A 19,051-nucleotide genomic window follows, 5' to 3' on the forward strand; every position below is an offset into this window, starting at 1 on the left:
CGGGGATGGGCGCGGGGAGCCCTGACAGCCGCCACGGGTCCTCCAGTCCTGCCTGGGGACACCCAGCTCTTCCTGACCCCTCCCCAGTGTCCTCCCATCCCTTCCCACTTCCTTCCTTAGGTCCCACCATCCCCTTCTGGGTCCCCATCCTCTTCTGGAGTCCCCCCCATCCCTCTCCAGGTGTCCCCTCCCTAAACCCCCCATCCTTCCTTGGGGTCCCTTCCCACCCTTTCCAAGCCACTCCCAGGCTCCCTGCCCCGTCTTCCTCACAGGGGTCCCCTCGTCCCTCCCCCACCCTCCCCGGGTCCTTCACTGTCCTCTGGTGTCCCCCTCCCACAGGGGTCCCGCTCTCGGGGGTGTCTGTGTCGGCGCAGCCCCCCGGAGGACAGGTGGCACTGGGGGACCGCCTGGTGCTGAACTGCACGGTGGCCGCGGGGACAGGTCTCCTGTCCTTCTCCTGGCACCGGGGGGACTTGTGGGCACTGCTTGGCACTGGCCCCCACCTGGAGCTGCGCCACGTTGGGGACAATGACAGCGGCCACTACCAGTGCAGGGCCAGCAACGGGGACAGCGTGGCCGAGAGTGTCCCCCTGAATGTCACCGTCCTGGGTGAGCAGGACACCAGAAATGGGGTGACCCCATCCACGGTAAACCCCATCATGCCCATCCCACTTTGATCCAGCCGTTCCCATCCCCCCATGCCAGATGGCAGCCCCGTCTGTGTCCCCGCAGTGCCCGTGGCCAATGCCACCATCAGCCCCGGTGCCCTGGCACAGCCGGTGCGCGCAGGTGACCCCGTGACCCTGCGCTGCTCGGTGCAGGTGGGCTCAGCCCCTGTCACCTTCACCTGGCTGCGCAACGGCAGCGAGGTGGCCCAGGGTCCCCTCCTGGAGCTCGGGGACGTCCATGTGGGACATTCCGGCACCTACCAGTGCATGGCCACCAACCAGCTGGGACAGGATGGGCACCGTGTGTTCCGGGCGCTCAGCCCCGAGCTGGCACTGACGGTGACACCGCGGGCACACTGGGACACAGGTGGGCTCACTCGGGGTTGCTGGAGGGTGCAGAAGCCCCGGCATGGCAGCTGACCCTGATGTGTCCCCCTCTGTCCCCAGCAGTGACCGTGAACATCGGCAGGAGCGTCCTGTTCCTGGCCCTGCTCCTGGGTGTCATTGGGGGCTGTCACTGGTGGCACCGCCTGCGTGGGTGACAATGGGGCCAACGGGGGTGCTGGAGTGAGGGGAAGCCCCCAGAGTGGGGGGGCGATGGGGCAGCACCCACAGCCCCTGAGCTGGGGGAAACGAAGCCCACAGTGACCTCGGCTGGGGGTCCTGGGGGCTTTAGGAGGATTCTGGAGGGTCTTGGTTGGGCTCCAGGGGCAGCCCTGGGTGGGCCTTGAGGAACATTGGGCTGGCAGAGGGAGCTCCTGGAGGGTTTGGGGAGTTCCTGGTGGGCTGTGCAGGGATGTTGAGGGTACATTGTGGGGTCCTGGGGGAGTTTAGGGGTGCCCCTCCCTGTTGGGCTTGGGGTTGTGGGGGCTCAGGGGGTCCGGGGCACCGGGGGGCTCAGGGGCACTGCAGTGGTGCAGAAGTTCTGAGGGATCAGGAGTGCTTGGAGTGTCCAGGGGGAATCATGGGTGCAATGGGAATCAGGGCTCCAGTGGGGATTTGGGGGTCCCGTGGGTGGTCGGAGCTGCTGCGATTCCAGGAAGGTCCAGGGGTCTCAGGGTGCCCACGGTCACCCCCTCCCCTTTTCCTTGCAGCCACCAGGAAGCCCCAGGACAGGTGAGTGGGGGGGCTCCGGCCGTGACTCCCCTTTCCCCCTTCCCCAGACACCCCCTCAGGCCCCCCCTTATCCCCACAGGGCCCCCCGGAGGAGGGGGAGCTGCTGGAGCCCCACGGCGTGGGCAGCGAGCGGGCGGAGGGTGAGTACGGGGCTGGGGACAGGGACACGTCCCCCACGGGTGTCACCCCCTCCCAGGTCCCCACAACCGCTGTCTCTGTCAGCGCCCTCACGGGTGTCCCCCGGCCCTGCCGCCCCTCAGCATCCACAAGTGACCAACGCGGAGCTGCTGGGACCTTACGAGGGACAGCAGGACCCCGGTGCCACCTACGAGAGTGTGATGTGACCCTGGGGGAAAATTGGGGATCACTGGGAGGCATCGAGTCCCCCCAGGGGTCCCTCACTGCCCTTCACAGAACCCCAGGGCCTCCTCATTCCCCCTCCCAGTGCCGGTGGGGCACAGGACCCTTTTGCCTCTTCTTGGACCCAAAAGGCAGCATTTGGATTAAAGCGGGAGAAATGGGGTTGGTTTGTTCAGCTCTGCCTGCTCAGCTCGGGAAGGAGAAGGGTCCCGCTCAGGGTGCTGAGCAGATCCTTGTGGGATTTGCCTGAGTTTTGGGACTCCCTCAGTGCCTTGGGCAGAGGCACAAAATGATCCATTGCTGCATTTCCGGGCTGCTTCCCTCGCAGCTGCCCCTGCAGGGGCGCTTTCCAGCCAGCCCTGCTCTGCAAACCATCAAAGGCCCTCGCTCGCAGAGCCACTGCTTGGGCTCCCCTTGGCTTTTGTGCTTCTCGCAGCCCTGAGCAAACCACAGCCACGCCTTTTCCCCCACACAATTCTCACCTTGCAGCAGCTCTAAAGCTGCGAGAGTCAAAGCCCAGGGGGTGGGGGGGACCCTCAGGTCCTGGCTGCCCCTGGGGCTGGCCAGAGCAGGGCTGGCCAATGCCCATCCCTGTGCAGTGGGGCTGTGGCGTGGCCTGGCCCCACCCTTGGATGGCCACTGGCTGCACGGAGGAGTTTGGGAGCTGCTTCCTGCCTGGGGCTCCATTCCCAAGCTGCTCTTACTGGCTCAGATCCTGCAGGGGATGAGTGAGAATGGAGAAGTCTGGAATAGATTTTCTCCCAAAACCAACAAACCCAAAGTGTCCCAACCCCCCAGCACGGAAACCACAGAGGGGGGCAGTGGGAGCGGGAGAGGGGGGGCAGCCCCACAACAGCTTCAGCTTTTCCACATTTGTGGTGTCTCAGTGGTGTGGTATCAATCTTTGGCCAAATCAGCCGTTTCCAGAAAGAAAAAAGCTCCATTTTTCCATGCGGGTGTTGAGGCAGAGGGGGCAGGTTGGTGCTCAGGTGTTGTGGGCAGAGCGGGGCACAGCCAGGAGTGTCCCGAGCGTTTCATCTGCAGGGTCTCATCCATTTCCTGGTTGCCAGTGCTGAGACCCTGCCAGGGCTGGGGGCTTGGGGTGGCTGTGGGAGGTTGTGGCGGGGTCTGTGCCCTCCCCGACTGACACCCACCCCCTGTCACCCCCACTGGCACCCCGTGGGGCTTCTCTCCCACAGAAGGGTCACAGGGGGCTGCAGGATGGGGAAGAGGGGCTGCACCCTGGGGGATCCCAAAGGGGGACTGGGGGCTCCCAGAGTGGAGGGGAGCGTCAACGGGAAGGGACATAGAAGGGACAGGGCACCCTCAAATTTGTGCCCTGCAGAGGTCACAGTGCCCAAGAAGGGACAGTGGGAGCCGGTAGGGCCCTTCCAGGACAGGGGTCCCCAGGATGTGCCACCACTGGGTGAGGGACCCCCCCTCCCCACCAGGAATGTGTCCAGAGCCCCCCCAGCACCGCCATCCCCCAGGAGAGGACCCCCCTGGTCGGGAAGGGACAGCACTGAGACAGGATGCCCCCAGGACGTGTCAACCCCAGAACAGGGAACCCCCCAGGAGAGGACCCCTCTGGATGTGCCCCCCCCCAAGTAAGAACCCACCCCCCCGTCTGACTCTCAGCACAAACGGCCTCTTCCTTCTGCTGCCCGAGAGAGAAAGTGAAAGTGTTGTGGGGCACAGCCGGACTCCCCCATCCCCCACTGCCCCCCCACCCCTCTCTGCGCCCCCGCACCCCCTATTCCCCCTGCACAGGGTCACCCCAACCCGTTCCCTTCTCAGGAGCTCCCCAGGATCACTGAGCCGCACACTGGGGGGTGAGGCAGCGTGGCACAAACGTGAGGAAATGAAGGACAAAACAGAAATAAAGAGGAAAACGTGCCAAAGGGTGGGGGGGACACAGAACCGGAGCTACCCAGGACCCCCCTGTGATGCTGCCCCAGGTAATGAGCGCCCCGGGGTGGCCGTGCTGGGCCCTGAGTCACCCCAAAATCTGAGGCACCCGCTGAAGGAGCTGCAACCCACGAGCACCCCCAGCCACTGCCCATCCCTGGGACCCCCATTCCCCTGAGAACCTGACCGTGGCAGCTCCATTCCCTGTGTCCCCCTTTTCTAGGAGCCCCATCCTGGGTCTCCTGTTGCCCAGCATCTCCATCCCCTTCCCCCCAACCCCTTTGTCCCCCATTCCCTCAGCATCCCCATCCTGGGGACCCCCTGACACATGGGGACCCCCATTCCCCAGACAGACGCTCCCTGTCACTTCCCCTCTCTCCCCATTCCCCTGGGACACCCATCCTGAGATCTCCACATTCCCTGAGCCCCCCACTCCTGGGAACACCATGTCCCACCATGTCCCCAGCCTGTCCCCTGCTGTGTCTCCACCTTGCCACCACCCTACCCCCAACAAGGGCCACCAACATGTGGGGACGAGACGTGACCTCGCTTCCTGCCCACCACCCAGGGGACAGTTGACCCCGGCAGCGTGTGACAGCCAGCCTGGGTGGCCAGAAACACCAGGATGACCGGGAAGGTGGTGCTGCTCCTGTGGGGTGAGTGCCCCAGGCACGGGCCTGATTCCCCAGGGATGGGCCCTGGTGAGGCAGAGAGCAGTGGGGAGGGGGCAGAGGGGATCTGCGGGGTGCCCTGAGGTCCCCAAGGCCAGCAGAGCCCGAGCATGGGCATGGAGCCCTTAAATGTGACCGGAGTCGTGGGATGGTGTGCAACATGAATGGGGGGGACAGGAATGGAGGGAATGGGATGTAGCAAAAGGAACCTTGGGGCTGGGGCAGCTGTGGGGACAGGGATGCAGGGACAGGGACAAGGGCCAAGAAACATCAGGATGGGCCACGGGGCCAGCTGCCATTGGGATGGGATCATGGGCAGAGGGCCATGGGGATTGGCCGTGGGGACAGGTGCTGTGGGGTGGGTGGAAGTGACTTGGACAAGCATGGGGTGTCCACAGTGTCCCCATGTCCTGCCTCAGCCCAGGGTGACAGAGGTGTCCCTGTCCTCAAGACCTCCGTGCCAAACCGGTGACCCCGTGGGGACAGTTTGGGGACAGCCCCACACTCCATGTCCCGGGTGCCGCTGTCCCTGCGGTGCCACCCCCACCCAGCCCTGTCCCTTCTCCCTTCCAGCCCACACCCTCGGCCTCACTGGTGAGTCCTCGGGGGGATGCCACGTCCCCGCCCCGCTGTCCCCATCCCGCGCTGGCCCTGGCAGGCTGGTGTCCCCTGTCACCCGCAGGCGCCCAGACCACCCACCTCCTCGTGGAGCCCCCCTGGATGCCGCCGGTGCTGTGGGACCGGGTGACACTGACCTGCCAGGGCTCGGGCACCGCCGCTGCCACCACCTGGTACAAGGACGGGCAGCGCTGGTGGCAGAAGGGACCCGACCGATTCGTTGTCACTGAGAGTGGCACCTACCAGTGTCACAGACCCGGCACCGGGATGAGCCTCCCCGTGAGCGTCTTAAATGGTGAGGGGGGTTTGGTGTCCCCAGCCTGGGACCGCGGAATCCCCGGGGGCTCTGGGTGGGCTCTGCTTCATAGGTCACCCCCCTTCGTGTGACAAGAGGCCCCCGGTGTCCCCTGCACACGGGGACATCCCAGAGTATCCCAGTGCAAGCAGACCCTCGTGTTGGCATTGGGGACCCCTGGTGCACTGGGTGTGACCCAAACGGGGCGTCCCGGTGCCATCGGGACCCCATGGAATCCCGTGGTGTGACGGGACCCCCCTGTCCCCCAGACTGGCTGGTGCTGCAGGTGCCGGCGCGGGCGCTGCTGGAGGGGGACGCGGTGACACTGCGCTGCCGGGGCTGGCAGGACAATCCGGTGGCTTCGGTGTCCTTCTACCGTGAGGAGAAACAACTGCAGAGGTTCCGCGATGGGACCGAGCTGTCCCTGTCCCCTCTGCAGCTGCACCACATCGGCCGCTACCACTGCAGGGGCTGGGTGGACTCTGTGCTGTCACGGTGGAAGGAGTCAGCACCGGTGTCAGTAACGGTGCACGGTGAGCACCCCACAGCCGCCATCCTGACACCCCGACACCCCCACACCTCAGCACCCCCACAGCCGTTGCCCAATGGACTCGGGGTCATTGTTCCCCACCCCATCTCCTTCCCAGAGCTGTTCCTGCTGCTGGTGCTGGAGGGTGCCCCCGAGCCCACTGAGGGGTCCCCCCTCAATCTCAGCTGCCTCAGCACCCCCAGCCCCCTAAGGCCCCAAGCCCCCCTCCTGCACCTCTTCTACCAGGACGGGCGGTTGGTGGGGGGCCCGCAGGGGTCCCCGCAGCTCCTGCTGCCCGCCGTGGGGGTCTCCCACTCGGGGAATTACAGCTGCCAGGTGCGCTCCGAGCAGGGGGCCGTGTGGAAGAGCAGCGCCTGGCTCCGCGTCACGGTGCGCAGTGAGTGCGGGGATGGGCGCGGGGAGCCCCGACAGCGGCCACGGGTCCCCCAGTCCTGCCTGGGAACACCCAGCTCTTCCTGACACCTGCTCACTGTCCTCCCATCCCTTCTCACTTCCTTCCTTAGGTCCCACCATCCCCTTCTGGGTCCCCACCCCTCCCTGGAGTCCCCCCCATCCTTCTCCAGGTGTCCCCTCCCTAAACCCCCCATCCTTCCTTGGAGTCCCTTCCCACCCTTTCCAAGCCACTCCCAGGCTCCCTGCCCCGTCTTCCTCAGAGGGGTCCCCCTGCCCCTCCCCCACCCTCCCCGGGTCCTTCACTGTCCTCTGGTGTCCCCCTCCCACAGGGGTCCCGCTCTCGGTGGTGTCCGTGTTGGCGCAGCCCCCCGGAGGACAGGTGGCACTGGGGGACCGCCTGGTGCTGAGCTGCGCGGTGGCCACGGGGACAGGGGCCCTGTCCTTCTCCTGGCACCAGGGGGGCTCGTGGGCACCGCTCGGCACCGGCCCCCACCTGGAGCTGTGCCACGTTGGGGACAATGACAGCGGCCACTACCAGTGCAGGGCCAGCGACGGGGACAGCATGGCCAAGAGTGTCCCCATGAATGTCACCGTCCTGGGTGAGCAGGACACCAGAAATGGGGTGACCCCATCCACGGTACACCCCATCATGCCCATCCCACTTTGATCCCACCGTTCCCATCCCCCCATGCCAGATGGCAGCCCCGTCTGTGTCTCCGCAGTGCCCGTGGCCAATGCCACCATCAGCCCCGGTGCCCTGGCACAGCCGGTGCGCGCAGGTGACCCCGTGACCCTGCGCTGCTCGGTGCAGGTGGGCTCAGCCCCTGTCACCTTCACCTGGCTGCACAACGGCCGCGAGGTGGCCCGGGGTCCCCTCCTGGAGCTCGGGGACGTCCATGTGGGACATTCCGGCACCTACCAGTGCCTGGCCACCAACCAGCTGGGACAGGATGGGCACCGCGTGTTCCGGGCGCTCAGCCCCGAGCTGGCACTAACCGTGACACCACAGGGACACTGGGACACAGGTGGGGTCACTCGGGGTCATTGGGATTGCAGCACCCCTGCAGTGACAGGTGACCTGATGTGTCCCCCTCTGTCCCCAGCAGTGGCTGCAGGGGTTTCTGGGTCCCTCCTGTTCCTGGTCCTGCTCGTGGGTGTCATTGTTGGCTGTCACCGGTGGCACCACCTGGGTGGGTGACAGTGGGTCCGATGGGGGCCCTGGGGAGCTGGGAGACCACCTAGAATGTGGGGATGATAGGGCAGCACCCACAGCCCCTCACTTGGGCAGCGCTGAGCCCCCAGTGACCTTTGCTTGAGGTCCTCAAGGATTAGGGGTGGTGTTGGAGGGTGGTGCAGGGATGCTGGGGGTTCTTTCAGGAATCCTGGGGCAGTTTGGAGGGTGCCCATCCCTGCCAGCCTTGGGGCTCTGGGGGCATCAGGACCAGAGGCCACTGGTGTGGTTCAGGGTTGCTGGGGGGCTCCAGGAATGCTGGGGGTGTCCTGGGGGAAAGTGAGAGCCCTGTGGGAGTTCAGGATTCCCGAGGGTGGTCAGGGCCTTGGGCACCCCACAGTCACCCCCACCCTTTTCCTTTGCAGCCTCCAGGAAGCACCAGGAAAGGTGAGTGGGGGCTCCAGCCATGAACCCCCCTTTTACCCCAACCCCAAGACCTCCCATTCCCTCTCACACATCCCCCCATCCCTGCAGGGCTTCCCCAGAGCCCCCGGCACCCCCGGAGGAGGGGGAGGTGCTGTACACCCACGTCACGGGGACGAAGCAGACGCAGGGTGAGTCCGGGGTGGGACACACACAGGGACACATCACCCACGGGGGGTGTCACACAGGTTCCACATCCAGGGTCTCCTGCAGGGCCCACCCGCACCGTTCCTCCCCAGGATACCCAAGTGACCTACGTGGAGCTGCCGGGACCCCACGGGTGACCGCGGGCACCCAGTGTCATCTACGGGAACGTGCTGGGACACTGAGGGCGCTGGGGGACACTGGAGGACCCGACTGACTTCTGCTGGGCCCAAAATGCAGCTTTTTGCTGAAACTGGGAGAAATGGTGTTTCTTTGTTCAGCTCTCTCCTGCTTTAGGAACGGGATTCTCCAATTTCTTGCTTCTACTAAAATCTTTCTCTCCCCATCCGGCTGCGGAGGGCAGTGAGAGAGCGGCTTTGGTGGGTGCGGGGCATGCGGGCAGCGTCAGCCCACGGCAAGGCAGGAAGGAGGAGGGTCCCGCTCAGGGTGCTGAGCAGATGCTTGTGGGATTTGCCTGAGTTTTGGGGCTCCCTCAGTGCCTTGGGCAGAGGGACAAAATGATGCATTGCTGCATTTCCGGGCTGCTTCCCTCGCAGCTGCCCCTGCAGGGGCGCTTTCCAGCCAGCCCTGCTCTGCAAACCATCAAAGGCCCTCGCTCGCAGAGCCACTGCTTGGGCTCCCCTTGCCTTTTGTGCTTCTCGCAGGCCTGAGCAAACCACAGCCACGCCTTTTCCCCCACACAATTCTCACCTTGCAGCAGCTCTAAAGCTGTGAGAGTCAAAGCCCAGGGGGTGGGGGGGACCCTCAGGTCGTGGCTGCCCCTGGGGCTGGCCAGAGCAGGGCTGGCCAATGCCCATCCCTGCACAGTGGGGCTGTGGCGTGGCCTGGGCCCACACTTTTATTGAAGGGGGTCTCCAGGATGTGCCACCACTGGGACAGGCACGCCCCCCAGAAATTGCAGGGACACTTCTGGAACCGCCATCCCCAGAGGAGGGTCCCCTCATCAAAGATGTGTCACCCCCAGAACAGAACAGGGACACCCCCAGGCCAGGACCCCTCTGGATGTGCCCCCTCAGGTCAGAACCCGCCCCCGTCTGACTCTCAGCACAAACGGCCTCTTCCTTCTGCTGCCCGAGAGAGAAAGTGAAAGTGTTGGGGGGCACAGCCGGACACCCCCATCCCCACTGCCCCCTTAAACCCCTCTCTGTGCCCCCACACCCCTTATTCCCCCTATACAGGGTCCCCCCAACCCCTTCCCTGCTCAGGAGCTCCCCAGGATCACCAAGCCATGAACTGGGAGGGGGAGTGCACAAAAGTGAGGTAAATAAGAAAAAGTAGAAACAAAGAGAAGAAAAAGTGCCAGGGTGGGGAGCACAGAGCCGGAGCTCCGTGAGAACCCCGTGGTGTTCCCCACAGACCACCAACACTACGGGGGTCTCTGCTTTTGTCTGCCTCACCCAAAATCTGCGGCACCCGGTGAAGGAGCTGTGACCCACGAGCCCACCCAGGCACTGCCCATGCCTGGGATCCCCATTCCTCTGGGAACCACAACCATGGGACCTCATTCCCTAAGTCCCCTCTCCTGGGGATCCCCATCCCAGGCCACCCACTTCCCAGAACCTCCATTGCCCAGCACCCCCCTCCCCTTGACCCCATCCCATGGGCTCTCCAGTCCCTCAGGACCCTCCACCCCTGGGATCTTCATCCCATGATCCCAAATCTGTGAGGCCAATATTCCCTGAGACCCCCATCCCTTTTCTCCCCATCAGTGGGGACCCCCATTCCCCAGGATCCCCATCCCTGGGGCCCCCTGTTCCTCTGGAAATCCATCCTGAGATTCCCACATTCCTGGAGCCCTCATTCCTGGGACTCCCAAGTCTCATGTCCCCACCATGTCCCACCATGTCCCTCTATGTCCCCAGCATCTCTCCACCCTGCCCCCACCAAGGGCCACCAGCACATGGGTACAGACCTGACCTCTCTTCCTTCCTCTTTGGCCAAAGAGCCGCCACCCAGGGGACAGTGGGCCCTGGCAGCATGTGACAGCCAGCCCGGGTGGCCAGGGACAGCGGGATGGCCAGGAAAGTGGCGCTGCTCCTGTAGGGTGAGCGCCCTGGGCACGGACCTGACGCCCCGGGGATGGGCCCTGGTGGGGAAGGGAGCGGTGGGGAGGGGGCACAGGGGGTCTGCAGGGTGCCCTGAGGTCCCCAAGACCAGCAGAGCCCGAGCATGGGGGTGGACCGTGGTGTGATGGGGGTTGTGGCATGGCTGTGGGGACAGGGCCAGGGGCACAGGGATGCAGGGACAGGGACAAGGGGACAAGCACTGTGTGGATGGGCCATGGGGGACAGGTGCCGTGGCGCTGCTGGGGGTGACCTGTGCCAGCACGGGGTGTCCACAGTGTCCCCACTTCCCAGGTGTTCACAGTGTCCGCGTGTCCTGCCTCAGCTCGAGGTGGCTGCGGTGTCCCCATCCCTGGGGCTTCCATGCCACTCGGATGTGGCACATGGACAGCTGTGACACAGACACGTCCCCCAGCCTCTCCAGACCTGTTGGGGACCATTCCTGAGCACTTTCTCACGAGAACCGGTGTCCCACTGGGAACAGTTTGGGGACAGCCCCACACCCAGTCCCCTGGGTGCCACTTGCCCCACAGAGTCACCCAGCCCTGTCCCTTCTCCCTTCCAGCCCAGACCCTCAGCCTCGCTGGTGAGTCTTCAGGGGGATGCCACGTCCCCGCCCCGCTGTCCCCATCCCGCCCTGGCCCTGGCAGGCTGGTGTCCCCTGTCACCCGCAGGCGCCCAGACCACCCAGCTCCTTGTGCAGCCCCCCTGGACACCGCCGGTGCTGTGGGACCGGGTGACACTGACCTGCCAGGGCTCGGGCACAGCCGCTGCCACCACCTGGTACAAGGACAGGCAGCGGTGGCGGCTGCAGGGACCCGACTGATTCGTTGTCACCGAGAGTGGCACCTACCAGTGTGACAGACCCGGCACCGGGCTGAGCCCTCCCATGCACATCTTAAACGGTGAGGGATGATGAGTACCCTGGCACCCGCGGGATCCCCGAGGGCTCAGGGTGGGCTCCGCTCCATGGGTCAACCCCTGGGCGTGACGAGAACCCGTCCCCTGCACATGGGGACATCCCAGAGCATTCCAGTGACATGAGACCTCCCTGTTACAATGGGGGACCTCTGGTGCCTCCCAGGGCCTTTGGGATCTCTCAGTCTCCCCAGATGTGACATGTCCCTCCTGTCCCCCAGACCAGCTGGTGCTGCAGGTGCCGGCGTGGGTGCTGCTGGAGGGGGACGCGGTGATGCTGCGCTGCCGGGGCTGGCGGGACAGCGCGGTCACTGGAGTGCAATTTTACCATGAGGAGAAGGATCTGGGGGGACCCTTTAATGGGACTGAGCTGTCCCTGTCCCCCCTGCAGCTGCTCCACGGTGGCCGCTACCGCTGTGGGGGCTGGGTGGACTCTGGGCCGTCACTGTGGTGGGAGAAGTCGGCTCCTGTGACAGTGACAGTGCATGGTGAATGTGGGAATGGGGATGGGAAACCCCAACATCTTCCCAGCGTTCCCCCACAACTGCCTGGGTCCCTCATCCCTCCCTTCAACCCTCCCTGGCTCACCCACACCTTCCCACGTCCCTCTCGGGCTGGGGTGACCCCAAGCACGGCATGCCCCATCCCACCCCAGGTCACAGCCCCCGCCGCTGCAGGGCACGGTCCTGGGGGACTGGGACCCTCTGGCTCTGGATGCTCCCACCCACGGCATCCCCAATGGGTGATGGTAAACACCGCCACACGTCCCAGTCCTGGCTGAAAGGCTCCCTCTGTCCCCAGGTGCCACCATGCACAGACTCCCTCATCCCCCCCTCTGACACTCCCTCGCCTCCCATTCCCCTGACCCCACACCGGGTGCCAGCCCCTCCCCCCGGCCTCAGCCCCGTCTGTGTCCCCGCAGTGCCCGTGGCCAATGCCACCATCAGCCCCGGTGCCCTGGCACACCCGGTGCGCGCAGGTGACCCCGTGACCCTGCGCTGCTCGGTGCAGGTGGGCTCAGCCCCTGTCACCTTCACCTGGCTGCGCAACGGCACCGAGGTGGCCCGGGGTCCCCTCCTGGAGCTCGGCGACGTCCATGTGGGACATTCCGGCACCTACCAGTGCGTGGCCACCAACCAGCTGGGACAGGACGGGCACCGCGTGTTCCGGGCGCTCAGCCCCGAGCTGGCACTGACTGTGACACCGCAGGGACACTGGGACACCGGTGGGCTCACTCGGGGTTACTGGAGTGTGCAGAAGCCCCCGGCATGGCAGCAGACCCTGATGTGTCTCCCTCTGTCCCCAGCAGTGGCTGTGAACATTGGCAGGAGCCTCCTGTTCCTGGTTCTGCTCCTGGGTGTCATCGGGGGCTGTCACTGGTGGCAGCGCCTGCGTGGGTGACAATGGGGCCAACGGGGGTGCTGGAGTGAGGGGAAGCCCCCAGAGTGGGGGGGCGATGGGGCAGCAGCCACAGCCCCTGAGCTGGGGGAAACGGAGCCCACAGTGACCTCGGCTGGGGGTCCTGGGGGCTTTAGGAGGATTCTGGAGGGTCTTGCTTGGGCTCCAGGGGCTCTCCTGGGTGGGCTTTGAGGAACATTGGGCTGGCAGTGGGAGCTCCTGGAGTGTTTGGAGAATTCCTGGAGGGCCGTGCAGGGATGTTGGGGGATCATTCTGGGGTCTGGGGTAGTTTTGGGGATGCCCCTCTCTGCCGGGCTTGGGGTTGTGGGGGCTCAGGGGGTTGGGGGAACCAAGGGGCTCAGGAGCACTGCGGTGGTGCAGAAGTTCTGGGGGATCAGGGGTGCTTGGAGTGTCCAGGGGGGAATCACGGGTGCAGTGGGAATCGGGGCTCCAGTGGGGATTTGGGGGTCCCGTGGGTGGTTGGAGCTGCCGAGGTCCCAGGAAGGCTCAGGGGTCTCGGGGTCCCCAAGGTCACCCCCTCCCCTTTTCCTTGCAGCCGCCAGGAAGCCCCAGGACAGGGGAGTGGGGGGGCTCCGGCCGTGACTCCCCTTTCCCCCTTCCCCAGACACCCCCTCAAGGCAACTCCTTATCCCCGCAGGGCCCCCCCGGAGGAGGGGGAGCTGCTGGAGCTCCACGGTGTGGGCAGCGAGAGGGCGGGGGGTGAGTACGGGGCTGGGGACAGGGACACGTCCCCCACGGGTGTCACCCCCTCCCAGGTCCCCACAACCGCTGTCTCTGTCAGCGCCCCCACGGGTGTCCCCCGGCCCTGCCCCCCCTCGGCATCCACAAGTGACCAACGTGCAGCTGCCGGGACCCTACGAGGGACAGCAGGACCCCGGTGCCACCGACGAGAGTGTGATGTGACCCTGGGGGGAAATTGGGGATCACTGGGAGGCATCGAGTCCCCCCAGGGGTCCCTCACTGCCCTTCACAGCACCCCAGGGCCTCCTCATTCCCCCTCCCAGTGCCGGGGGGGCACAGGACCCTTTTGCTTCTTCTTGGACCCAAAAGGCAGCGTTTGGATTAAAGCGGGAGAAATGGGGTTGGTTTGTTCAGCTCAGCCTGCTCAGCTCGGGAAGGAGGAAGGTCCCGCTCAGGGTGCTGAGCAGATCCTTGTGGGATTTGCCTGAGTTTTGGGGCTCCCTCAGTGCCTTGGGCACAGGGACAAAATGATCCATTGCTGCATTTCCGGGCTGCTTCCCTCGCAGCTGCCCCTGCAGGGGCGCTTTCCAGCCAGCCCTGCTCTGCAAACCATCAAAGGCCCTCGCTCGCAGAGCCACTGCTTGGGCTCCCCTTGGCTTTTGTGCTTCTCAAAGGCCTGAGCAAACCACAGCCACGCCTTTTCCCCCACACAATTCTCACCTTGCAGCAGCTCTAAAGCTGTGAGAGTCAAAGCCCAGGGGGTGGGGGGGACCCTCAGGTCGTGGCTGCCCCTGGGGCTGGCCAGAGCAGGGCTGACCAATGCCCATCCCTGCACAGTGGGGCTGTGGCGTGGCCTGGCCCCACACTTGGATGGCCACTGGCTGCACGGAGGAGTTTGGGAGCTGCTTCCTGCCTGGGGCTCCATTCCCAAGCTGCTCTTGCCGCCTCAGATCCTGCAGGGGATGAGTGAGAATGGAGAAGTCTGGAATAGGTTTTCTCCCAAAACCAACAAACCCAAAGTGTCCCAACCCCCCAGCACAGAAACCACACAGGGGGGCAGTGGGAGCAGGAGAGGGGGGGCAGCCCCACAACGGCTTCAGCCCCCCCACATTTGCAGTGTCTCAGTTGTGTGGTATCAATTTTTGGCCAAATCAGCCATTTCCAGAAGGTAAAAAGCTCCATTTTTCCATGCGGGTGTTGAGGCAGAGGGGGCCAGTTGGTGCTCAGGTGTTGTGGGCAGAGCGGGGCACAGCCAGGAGTGTCCCGAGCGTTTCATCTGCAGGGTCTCATCCATTTCCTGGTTGCCAGCGCTGAGACCCTGCCAGGGCTGGGGGCTTGGGGTGGCTGTGGGAGGTTGTGGCGGGGTCTGTGCCCTCGGCGACTGACACCCAGCCCCTGTCACCCCCACTGGCACCCCGTGGGGCTTCTCACCCACCGAAGGGTGATAGGGGGCTGCAGGATGGGCAAGAGGGGCTGCACCTTGGGGGATCCCAAAGGGGGATTGGGGGCTCCCAGAGTGCAGGGGACCATCAATGGGAAGGGACATAGAAGGGACAGGGCAGCCCCAAATTTGTGCCCTGCAGAGGTCACAGTGGCCAACCAGGAACAGTGGGAGCCGGCAGGGCCCTTCCACAGTGCCACCACTGGCAGAGGGACCCTCCCCAGGAATGTGTCCAGAGACCCCCCCCAGCACCGCCATCCCCCAGGACAGGACCCCCATGGCCGGGATGGGGCAGCCCTGGGACAGGATCCCCCCAGGACGTGTCACCCCCAGAACAGGGAAACACCCCCAGGACAGGACTCCTCTGGATGTGCCCCCCCAGGTCAGAACCCGCCCCCGTCTGACTCTCAGCACAAACGGCCTCTTCCTTCTGCTGCCAGAGAGAGAAAGTGAAAGTGTTGGGGGGCACAGCCGGATGCCCCCATCCCCCACTCACCCCCAACCCTCTCTGCGCCCCCACACCCCCTTTTCTCCCTCCTCAATGTCCCTTCAACCCGTTCCCTGCCCAGGAGCTCCCCAGGATCACTGAGCCGCACACTGGGGGGTGAGGCAGCGTGGCCCAACCGTGAGGAAATGAAGGACAAAACAGAAATAAAGAGGAAAAAGCCAAAGGTTGGGGGGGGACACAGAACCAGAGCTACCCAGGATCCCCCTGTGATGCCGCCCCAGGTAATGAGCGCCCCGGGGGGGCCGTGCTGGGCCCTGAGTCACCCCAAAATCTGAGGCACCCGGTGAAGGAGCTGCAACCCATGAACCCCCCCAGGCACTGCCCATCCCTGGGACTATTGCGGCTGGGTAGGGGTCTATGGCTCAGACCCAGGACGCCGTGACCGCCCCAGTGGGAGCATCCCACAAGGGACAATCATCTAGAGGTCTGCGGCAATCCCTCAGCCGCCGGGATTCCTCTGCAGAGGGGTGCCTGTCTCAGCTCTTCAGCGATTCAGTGAGAGGGATTTCAGCTCTTACTCTTCGAAGCAACCCCAGGCCAGACCGGGACGAGAGAGACGAGAGGCTCACTTAGGGATTCCGCATGGGGCTGCTTTATTTGTCGTGGCGTGGCAGCCCCATTCCCTGTGTCCCCCTTTTCTCGGAGCCCCATCCTGGGTCTCCCGTTGCCCAGCATCTCCATCCACTTCCCCCACCCCCTTTGCCCCCATTCCCTCAGGACCCCTGTCCAGGGGACCTCCCGGCACATGGGGACCCCCATTCCCCACACAGCCACTCCCTGTCACTTCCCCTCTCTCCCCATTCCCCTGGGACACCCATCCTGAGATCCCCTCATGCCCTGAGCCCCCCATCCCTGGGAACACCATGTCCCACCGTGTCCCCAGCCTGTCCTCTGCTGTGTCTCCACCCTGCCACCACCCTGCCCCCAACAAGGGCCACCAACACGTGGGGACGAGACATGACCTCGCTTCCTGCCCGCCACCCAGGGGACAGATGGCCCCAGCAGCGTGTGACAGCCAGCCCGGGTGGCCAGAAATACCGGGATGGCGGGGAAGGTGGTGCTGCTCCTGTGGGGTGAGTGCCCCAGGCACGGGCCTGACGCCCCGGGGATGGGCCCTGGTGAGGCAGAGAGCGGTATGGAGGGGGCATAGGGGGTCTTCAGGGTACCCTGAGGTCCCTAAGGCCAGCAGAGCCCGAGCATGGGCATGGAGCCCTTAAATGCGTCTGGAGTGGTGGGGTGGCTGTGGGGACAGGAATAGGGGAAAGAGGAACAGGGGAATGGGAATGGAGGGAGTGGGATGTAGCAAAAGGAACCTTGGGGCTGGGGCAGCTGTGGGGACAGGGCCAGGGGGACAGGGATGCAGGTACTGGGACAGGGGCCAAGCACCATGAGGATGAGCCATGGGGCCAGGTGCCATTGGGATGGGATCATGGGCAGACGGCCATGGGGATGTGGCCGTGGGGACAGGTGCTGTGGGGTGGGTGGAGGTGACTTGTACAAGCATGGGGTGTCCACAGTGTCCCCACGTCCTGCCTCAGCCCAGGGTGACAGAGGTGTCCCTGTCCTCAAGACCTCTGTGCTAAACCGGTGACCCCGTGGGGACAGTTTGGGGACAGCCCCACACTCCGTGCCCCGGGTGCCGCTGTCCCCGCGGTGCCACCCCCACCCAGCCCTGTCCTTTCTCCCTTCCAGCCCAGACCCTCGGCCTCGCTGGTGAGTCCTCGGGGGGATGCCACGTCCCCGCCCCGCTGTCCCCATCCCGCGCTGGCCCTGGCAGGCTGGTGTCCCCTGTCACCCGCAGGCGCCCAGACCACCCAGCTCCTCGTGGAGCCCCCCTGGACGCCGCCGGTGCTGTGGGACCGGGTGACACTGACCTGCCAGGGCTCGGGCACAGCCGCTGCCACCACCTGGTACAAGGACGGGCAGCGCTGGTGGGAGGAGGGACCCGATCAATTCCGTGTCACCGAGAGTGGCACCTACCAGTGTGACAGACCCGGCACCGGGCGCAGCCCCCCCCGTGAGCATCTCCAATGGTGAGGGGGAATCATAAATGATCAGGGTGGTCCCCGGGGGGTCTGGGTGGGCTCCACTCTTGGTGGCTTCACACCCCTCATGTAGCAAGAGTTGGTCCCCTGCATACCGGGACATGCCTGTGCATCCCAGTGCACCCCAGTGCATCCCAGTGCAATCGGGTCCTCATGGCGACAACATTGCCATGGTGTTAGCCTTGGTGTCCCTGGGATCCTCCCGCGCAATGGAGACTCCCCCCAGAGGTCCCCAGGACCATGGGGACCCACCTCGAACCTGTCTCGAGCCCCTCAGTGCGATGGGACCCTCCTGTCCCCCAGACCGGCTGGTGCTGCAGGTGCCGGCGCAGGCGCTGCTGGAGGGGGACACGGTGACACTGCGCTGCCGGAACAGGAAGGATGTGTCGGTCAGCAGGGTGCGATTTTACCAGGACGAGAAGGATCTGGGGGGGCCACTCAAGGGGACAGAGCTGTCCCCCCTGCAGCTGCACCATAGTGGCAGCTACCGCTGCGAGGGCTTGGAGGGCTTCAGGCTGTCACGGTCATTGTCCGTGACAGTGACAGTGCATGGTGAGCACCCCACAGCGGGAACTCCAATATCCCGACAGCCCCAAACCACTTCCCAGGGACTCGGGGTCACTGTCCCCCCTCCCATCTCCTTCCCAGAGCTCTTCTCGGTGCCAGTGCTGGAGGGTGCCCCCGAGTCCACCGAGGGGTCCCCCCTGAATCTCAGCTGCCTCAGCATAACCAGCCCCCTGCGGCCCCAAGCCCCCCTCCTGCACCTCTTCTACCGGGACGGGCGGTTGGTGGGGGGCCCGCAGGGGTCCCCGCAGCTCCTGCTGCCTGCCGTGGGGGTCTCCCACTCGGGGAATTACAGCTGCGAAGTGCACTCCGAGAGGGGAGCCGTGCGGAAGAGCAGCGCCTGGCTCCGCGTCACGGTGCGCAGTGAGTGCGGGCATGGGCGCGGGGAGCCCTGACAGCCGCCACGGGTCCCCCAGTCCTGCTCAACCCTCTGCGTGCCTCCCTGCCTTCCCAGCTCACTCTCTGGGACCTCCTTTCATATTCCCTGATCCCGTCATCCCTCATCGGGTCCCTTCACCCCTCCCTAGGTAGACCTCTCCCTCTCTTAGGTCCCTCCATGATCCACAGATCCCATCCAAGTCCTGCTCCCCAAAACCTTCCTTGTGGTTCCCTCTTACCCTCTCCAGGTCTCCCCTCCCGTAATCACCTATCCCTCCCTGGGGTCCCTTCCACACCTCACAAGCTTTCCTGCCCCATATCTTGTCCCCCTTCTTCCTCACTGGGATCCTCACAACCCTCCCTGATCCTCCCCTTCCCTGAGTCCTTCACTGGTCCCTGGTGTCTCCCACCCCTCCCGGGTCCTCCATTCCCTTTCTGTCCCTCCCGCAGGGGTCCCGCTCTCGGGGGTATCCATGTCGGCGCAGCCTCCTGGAGGACAGGTGGCACTGGGGGACCACCTGGTGCTGAGCTGCACGGTGGCCTCAGGGACAGGTCCCCTGTCCTTCTCCTGGCACCGGGGTGGCTCGTGGGCGCCGCTGGGCACCGGACCCAGCCTGGAGCTGCGCCACGTTGGGG

General features: G+C 65.1%; 2 protein-coding genes across 15 annotated transcripts in view; one reads left to right on the forward strand and one right to left on the reverse strand.

Annotated features, from left to right (window-relative positions):
- The window catches only part of LOC125318084 (Fc receptor-like protein 2), a 185,965-nt gene that overhangs the window by 45,295 nt on the left and 121,619 nt on the right, over nt 1-19,051 (reverse strand). The gene's annotated exons all lie outside the window — the stretch shown is intronic.
- The window catches only part of LOC125318113 (Fc receptor-like protein 1), a 24,841-nt gene continuing 5,790 nt past the window's right edge, over nt 1-19,051 (forward strand). For 4 of the 8 annotated variants that reach the window (XM_048288568.1, XM_048288560.1, XM_048288565.1 and 1 more), the window contains exons 1-2: nt 1-609; nt 733-1,035. In XM_048288568.1, the coding sequence (XP_048144525.1) occupies nt 6-609; nt 733-1,035 (907 nt within the window). In that variant the 5' untranslated portion in view covers nt 1-5. Of the gene's footprint in view, nt 610-732; nt 1,036-12,301; nt 12,605-12,685; nt 12,773-13,333; nt 13,356-13,553; nt 13,877-19,051 lie in introns of those variants that run through there. The other 4 variants (XM_048288562.1, XM_048288564.1, XM_048288561.1 and 1 more) reach the window with 4 other exon arrangements.

The sequence above is a fragment of the Corvus hawaiiensis genome, chromosome 29, assembly GCF_020740725.1.
Source record: "Corvus hawaiiensis isolate bCorHaw1 chromosome 29, bCorHaw1.pri.cur, whole genome shotgun sequence".
Classification (NCBI taxonomy): domain Eukaryota; kingdom Metazoa; phylum Chordata; class Aves; order Passeriformes; family Corvidae; genus Corvus; species Corvus hawaiiensis.